The 7,915-nt window shown below is 48.6% G+C and overlaps 1 protein-coding gene across 1 annotated transcript; it reads right to left on the minus strand.

The window, feature by feature from the left end:
• Positions 1–6,526: 6,526 nt before the first annotated feature.
• LOC124775681 lies at positions 6,527–7,314 on the minus strand. Its single transcript, XM_047250509.1, has 3 exons — positions 7,156–7,314; positions 6,811–7,067; positions 6,527–6,665 (listed from the first exon to the last, which is right to left on the minus strand). The coding sequence occupies exons 1-3, from the start codon at positions 7,312–7,314 to the stop codon at positions 6,527–6,529; spliced, it is 555 nt and encodes a 184-aa protein (XP_047106465.1).
• Between the last annotated feature and the right edge of the window lie 601 nt (positions 7,315–7,915).

The raw sequence follows: 7,915 nt of genomic DNA on the forward strand, positions 1-7,915 counted from the left end.
CATTCCAGTCATTTAATCCGTTTAGGAACTCTACATAATGCCATACAAAGATTTGGGCGTCATGAAGAATATTTGTATTACTGCTATGATTCTGGTAGGCAACAATTTTCAGTCCCTGTTTTATGGCAGATGAAAATGGATCTTTTCGCTAAATCGATTTTGCTTGAAATTCATCTTTTGTTAAGTCCTAATTTCGGTCCAGTGGCAGTTTCACTTTTACTCATAATACTTGGATAGCACTGTTATGATGTTAACGGGCAGCAAAGCTTGGCACTCTAGCATGCGTGTCTCTTGTTACCAGAAGTTTGCAATGCTGCAGTAGAACCATTAAGGAGTTCCTTAAGATCAGATGAAAAACAAAATAATAAGTAAGGTTCACCAGTACTGTGAGCCAACTATTTCATTAACGTGACTGATCTACAACCAGTGTTATGGGACGTGGAACATCATGTGCACAAAGACCGTAATAAAAAGAGATACAGTTGAAAAGCTGCTGTCCTTGAACATGGCAATAAGCGTGATACAGTTTACGAGAAGTATAAAGAACGTATACAGAATACAGTTACCGCTCATTGCAGCAGACCTTCTAATACGCCAGTAGGAGAGAGGATATCCTTTTTTCCGATAGCGGTCTTCGTACTCATTACTTTCTACGTTCCTTGTTTCCGGTAGTAGAAGTATCACATTTATGAAATTAACGGCTCTTTCGTTTCTCCATCACTATATTCCTGCAGACAATAAACCAATCGAGCGCCTCTTGGTAAGCACACCAACATTTTATCTGAAGTGAAATAATAGTGTATATCTTTCGGATTACGTGACTTAACACTGCAGGGCTAACATGAGAACAAAATAAAGCAAAGCCGAGCGGCAGCAAGAAGCATTTTCAGGCAAGGACAAAGCTAGATATAGGGTGTAACAGGTATACGTGCAATTGTCACTGTAGGTGGTACCTTAATATGTACACCCATGAGTGGGCTGTTTGATTTTTCTCTATTTCGAACAGTTTTCACACAAACGCGTCACAAATTTTGTTACCTGATGTTTTCTGCACGGTCGCAGCTGCACCATTATGTGGATTATACCTGTCATTATAGACTATCAGTCCATCCATCCAAACTTCTACGCATGAATTGCTGTTCGGAGAATATAAGCATTCATTTCTTTCTCTTTCTACAGATTCTCGGAGGCGGCTCTAACCAGCCTAATAACATAATACATATAATAGTTACAGTTATTAGTCGGCTAATAATGCACATAATATGTAATGTTGTTCAGTACACAGTCCACAGTGTCAACAGAAATGCACGAATACCCCGTTACATCCTGTATGGCCGGGCCATAGGAAATGGTCTGCACGCTGGTGTACAAATCTGCAACACGGTAGCGTGCCAGTCACAGCGCAGCAACTGTTATGCGGTTGCGTCAGCTTCGCAAATCTGGGTGGGGAATGTTCTAAACCATGACTGCGTAAGATACTGCTGCAGGGCGACCTTGAACTACATCCACCTACCTCAGCAAAGAATCGCTCTGTCGCAGTTACCCAAAGCTTTGTGTATTATGGTTTGCTTTGTGTTGTGCGTTGCTTGTTGTTTTCTTTTCTTGTTTTTAAATGAGTGAAGAGGATAATGGTAGTCAATCAGAAATGAGAAGAAAAAAAGCGGAACAAACAGTGACAAGCGCTACCCACTGTAAAATTTTCAATACCTTCCTAAATAACTGAATCTAGGCGAAGTTCGTTGAAAGCAACTGATGTGTCCATAAACACACTCCGCCAACAAGAAAGTCGAAATGCCCATAACAATGTGGCAGGTCTATCCTCAAGTTCACATAAGGACTAGTGGTACCGAAAAATGTTGAACTGCATTTGTACAGTCACGGGGCGGTCAAACCAGCTTATGAGCCAATGGTCTTACATGGACACAAGTGTTGAGTACAGCAGATCATTGAGCAGCTTGTCGAAATCAGGGTCATTTTGAATAATAGGGATGAAATCGCCTTCCAAAACCTTCAAATACATCTCTGTAGTCTCCGTGCCATCAAGGAAAATTGCACCGATAATTCTGTGGCTGAACATTGCACACTAAATACACTCCTGGAAATGGAAAAAAGAACACATTGACACCGGTCTGTCAGACCCACCATACTAGCTCCGGACACTGCGAGAGGGCTGTACAAGCAATGATCACACGCACGGCACAGGGGACACACCAGGAACCGCGGTGTTGGCCGTCGAATGGCGCTAGCTGCGCAGCATTTGTGCACCGCCGCCGTCAGTGTCAGCCAGTTTGCCGTGGCATACGGAGCTCCATCGCAGTCTTTAACACTGGTAGCATGCCGCGACAGCGTGGACGTGAACCGTATGTGCAGTTGACGGACTTTGAGCGAGGGCGTATAGTGGGCATGCGGGAGGCCGGGTGGACGTACCGCCGAATTGCTCAATACGTGGGGCGTGAGGTCTCCACAGTACATCGATGTTGTCGCCAGTGGTCGGCGGATGGTGCACGTGCCCGTCGACCTGGGACCGGACCGCAGCGACGCACGCATGCACGCCAAGACCGTAGGATCCTACGCAGTGCCGTAGGGGACCGCACCGCCACTTCCCAGCAAATTAGGGACACTGTTGCTCCTGGGGCACCGGCGAGGACCATTCGCAACCGTCTCCATGAAGCTGGGCTACGGTCCCGCACACCGTTAGGCCGTCTTCCGCTCACGCCCCAACATCGTGCAGCCCGCCTCCAGTGGTGTCGCGACAGGCGTGAATGGAGGGACGAATGGAGGCGTGTCGTCTTCAGCGATGAGAGTCGCTTCTGCCTTGCTGCCAATGATGGTCGTATGCGTGTTTGGCGCCGTGCAGGTGAGCGCCAAAATCAGGACAGCATACGACCGAGGCACACAGGGCCAACACCCGGCATCATGGTGTGGGGAGCGATCTCCTACACTGGCCGTACACCACTGGTGATCGTCGAGGGGACACTGAATAGTGCACGGTACATCCAAACCGTCATCGAACCCATCGTTCTACCATTCCTAGACCGGCAAGGGAACTTGCTGTTCCAACAGGACAATGCACTTCCGCATGTATCCCGTGCCACCCAACGTGCTCCAGAAGGTGTAAGTCAACCACCCTGGCCAGCAAGATCTCCGGATCTGTCCCCCATTGAGCATGTTTGGGACTGGATGAAGCGTCGCCTCACGCGGTCTGCACGTCCAGCACGAACGCTGGTCCAACTGAGGCGCCAGGTGGAAATGGCATGGCAAGCCGTTCCACAGGACTACATCCAGCATCTCTACGATCGTCTCCATGGGAGAATAGCAGCCTGCATTGCTGCGAAAGGTGGATATACACTGTACTAGTGCCGACATCGTGCATGCTCTGTTGCCTGTGTCTATGTGCCTGTGGTTCTGTCAGTGTGATCATGTGATGTATCTGATCCCAGGAATGTGTCAATAAAGTTTCCCCTTCCTGGGACAATGAATTCACGGTGTTCTTATTTCAATTTCCAGGAGTGTAGTCACTAGTTGAGGGTGAAGAGACTTCCCTATCGCGAAATGCAGATTCTCAGTCCCCCAAAAGCGCCAGTCTGACGAACGCATCCAAATAAACGTGGGCTTGTCGCTAAACCGAACCATACTTGCTTATACTAATTTCCATCACGCCCTTGGAACAGGAGTGCAGTTTGAACATCCAAACGCAAACCGTTCAGAAATTATGACCATTTTATTTCATATTGTACAATAATTGTCACCCTGTAACACCAAACAGATCACATTAGAAGCTCTGTTATTTCACAGTATCGGAACAATGCGCTCTCATTAGTTTATTCATTTGTTTACTGCATTCGATAGGTTGTTCACAAAAGCAAAGAGCTAGCAATAGATGAGGTGACGACCGCCTTGCCGAGCTGAATAAACCGGTTCGCATAAGGCAAGAGACGTTAAGCACTGTCGGGCATGACCAGTTCGTAGATGGGGGACAGTCGGGTTACGCCGCCTTATCGTCGATCGTTTTTCCTTTGCTTTACGATATAGAAGATAAGAGGACTCGTGACATAAAGTCCACGATCACCAGCCTTTGCACCAGTGTCCTGAGCTAAATTCCAAATCTATCCGCAATGTCTCGTGAAGTGAGAGATGCTGACACTGTTGATGTTCATCCGCCCCTCGGATGGGAACGTTAAGCTCGGTGGGCCCCCTGGTGCTCTTAGAGACGAGCAGGGTATGTGCCGGCACCGGATGACACCCTCTCCTATCTGTCACCATGTGTAACATAACACGAAGACAACGGTTCAAACTCGCGTACGGCCATCCTAATTTAGGTTTTCTATGGCTTACCTAAATTGCCTCAGGCAAATGCCGGAATGGTTCATTTGAAAGTGCACGGTCGACTTCCTTCCCCATTCTTCCCTAATCCGATGGAACAGATGAACTCGCTGTTTCGTCCCTTCCTCCATACTAACCAACCACTTACAGATATCGTATTTCGCGATGGTTAAGTGCTCGCGGGTGTGGAAGATAGGGGAAACCTTTCAAATTAGGTGGCCTCAGAATGTAATATGCCAATCATGACGAAAGGGAGAGTGTAGGAAAGAAGCTATTCGTGGACTAGCCGGCTTGTCAGTGGTTGGCGATTGTCTGCAAATGAGTTCTTGCTTTCTAGTGGGTAGGTTTTCTTCCTGGTGTACGCGGAAATACACTGAGTATCTTTCGGTAGATGTTTCTTTAGGCTGACATGTGCGTGCTTGATGAAGCTTCTGCTCCGTGACCGTTCATGGCCCGTTGGAGAGGGATAGCCCGAAGTTAGTAGCTGTCCTGTCTGTTGACGTCGTCAGGCTGCTTAATAATTTGAATCGCCTTTCCAGTTTTGCGTTTGTGCGTCCACGACTCTTACACCTACACACGGGCTTCCTGGAACAAGGTACGTTGTCCACAGACACGGTCGGGCTCCGTTGTCGCTGATTTATTACGCTCTATTATCCGCCCATGGAGCTCATGTTTCGCTACTCGTATGCTAACTGGTCTCCGTGTCTCCCCTAGGGAGGCACTTCACACTCACAAAGTAGTTCATATACTCCTGCAGTATGTAGTTTGTTGACTGTATCCTCTGTGAAACCTATCATTTTGTGGATACTGTGGTTGCTGTGGAAAATCATGGAGGACGCTGCGTGGTCCTTCACTGACGCTCTTTATATGTAAGTGCACTAGCGGAAGCTTCTCTTCCTTGCACTCCCTCTTGTCTTATTTCGGTTGATCATGGCCGCGTTTCCCATAATATTGTTGGCGCGAAACGTGTGGTGTAGCACCCTCAATTCGTCTCTGATGTCTTATTTATCCGGTACGATTAGAACTGAATACTTCTGAGCTTGGTAGTGAGGAATCTCAGAGTGCAGGTACCGACTTGAGTGGGTTGGGTTACGGTAAAATTTATGTCCCAGTATGTCATGCGCGTTTCCATATAGCTACATGTCCAAACTTGAACGCTCAGTTGTTTTCGGTTCCGTGAGTGAAATGTATGTTCATATGCAAGCTGTCTGAATCCTGAAGGAAGCTTCCCAACTCCACTTTCCCCGTCCCTTTCTGGGTGTTCTGATCTGTAGTACCAACTTTCAAAATACCTAATACACTCTGTTGATCTTGAAATCTCTCAACACTGCCTTCATGTAACGTTCCGTATTTTAGTAGTTCTTTCTTCACGCTAATGGATTTTTCTGTTTAGTTTTCTTCTTTTCTCAGTATCGTGTTGCACCTGTGTTATATTTTTAAACATTGGCATCTACTTAGATATTCCGCAAACTACCTATGGCGCGTGGCGGTAGTTGCCCGGTACCATCATTAGGCATTTCCTTTCGTTTTCCATTCGCAAACAGAGCGACTGTCTACATGCCTCCGCATGAGCCATTATTTCCTGTATCTTCGTGACGGCAGTAGGCTGGTTCAACACTAGCTTCAAATGCCTTCCCTTCAGGCCTTCCCATATGAGTCCTTAACACCCACGTGTTGTTCGGACCTAACGGAAACAAATCTAGCAGGCCGCTTCTGAACTTTTTCGATGTCTTCCTTTAATCCGACCTGGTACGGATCCCGAGCTGTATTCAAGGACGGATCGCACCAGCGTCCTTAGGTGGTCTTCCTTACAGATGAACCACACTTTCTTAAGATTCTTCCACAAAACCGAAGTCGACCATTAGCCTTCCCTGCCACAGTTCTCATATGCTCGTTTCATTTCACATCGCATTGCAGCGTTACGCCCAGATATTTAAAGGACGTGTGTCGAGCAGGGCACTACTAATGCTGTATGCGACCATTACGTGTTTCTTTTCCCAACTCATTGGCATTAAGCACAATTTATATCCTTCTGTGCCTGTTACGTCTCCATATCCGACATCTTATTATATACGGTCTAGAAGGTAAGAAGAACCTCACTAAAATGAAAGCACTCGAGTTATCGATTAGACTGCTTTATTGAGCGGGACAAATTTGAACAGGCAGTAAGTCGGCGGTGCAATGCATCGCCCGCGATTCGCAGCTAGTCGACCTGCGCCTTCTGCACGAGCCCGCCGGCGTCCTGCGCGCCCCCGACGCCCGCCTCGCCGCCGTCCGCTCTCTTGCCGGCCAGAGACGCCGCCTCCGACCAGTCGTCGTCAGCGGAGCAACGGCGCTTTCTCCTGCGGGGGGCGCGCGGGCAGCAGACGGGACGGCGGCGACGGCGGCGGGGGCGCCTACACGGCCTGACAGATGCCGAAGGCGTTGAAAAACTGTGCCGAGAGACTGCGTCCAGCTCGTGACGCCACCGAGTCTCCACTAACTTACCTGCGCCTCCTGCGCCTGCAGCTGCGGCGTCGTCGCCTGCGGCAGCTGCGACGGCGTCGTCTCCGGCAGCTGCGGCGGCGTCGCCTCCGGCAGCTGCGGCGACGCCTACGACAGCTGCGGCGACGCCTGCGGCAGCTCCTGCGTCGCCTCCGGCAGGCTAGCTCGTCCGCCTTCAGTCGGTAGCGGCCGCCACGGCAAACCAGGGTGCCAGCCTTGGTGCCTCTCTTCAAGGCCAACAATAGGAGCGTCTTATCCACCTGTCGACAGATGAATTTTCAGCAACACAATTGTACAGTACATCACTACACTTCGCATCCACCGAAACACAGCTGACCCGAAACTTACCTCATCCTTGTCGGAGGACTCATTCTTGAGGTGGTCGAGAATCTGCTTGGCGGAGCAGCCGTGCGGACTCCCCATCTCCCGGACCGCCTCGATGACGAGCGTCGGAAACCGCCGGTGACTGCCAGACGCAGTCTCTTTCCCTTGTTCTGGCGGAGGCATTGTTGGCGAAAGGTGGCTCTTCGCGTTCAAAGCACCGTTGGCGGGATAACCTCCCTGTTCCAGATGGTGGCGGCCGAAACTGTTGCCTAGATACGCGCCGCTGTCTTTCATTTATACTGTCTCCACAATGAACTGCGTCATTTCCACAGAAACTTGTGTGACTTTACGGCAGGGGCTCTGTTTACCTGCTTTGTTGTCTGGCTGTTAAGCCTTAGTTCAGTATTTATATAGGCACACCTGGATTTATAGTGTGACACCAAGTAGGATAGAAGAGTGTTTGAGACACTGTGAACGCATTCGGTAGGCGTTTTTATGTCACCGTGCAATCTTCTCAATTCATCGGCCACTATCTCCATAAAACAATCGTATGCTGAAACTGAAGCCAAAGTAAAAAATTCACCATTTAAAAGACCTTCAAGCACTTGATCGCTACCATAACATTTGACATGCTTACCCAGGCCCCTTGATTGTACACCATTATCAGAAAGTAATTTTCAACAATGTTTAGTTCGCCGCCTTCGGCTACAAGAATGAATTTACATATCACTGTTAATGAAAATACGTAATTCTTGACTGTATCGTTTTTAAAGCGTAATTTTGA

This window comes from Schistocerca piceifrons, chromosome 2, assembly GCF_021461385.2.
Source record: "Schistocerca piceifrons isolate TAMUIC-IGC-003096 chromosome 2, iqSchPice1.1, whole genome shotgun sequence".
NCBI lineage: Eukaryota > Metazoa > Arthropoda > Insecta > Orthoptera > Acrididae > Schistocerca > Schistocerca piceifrons.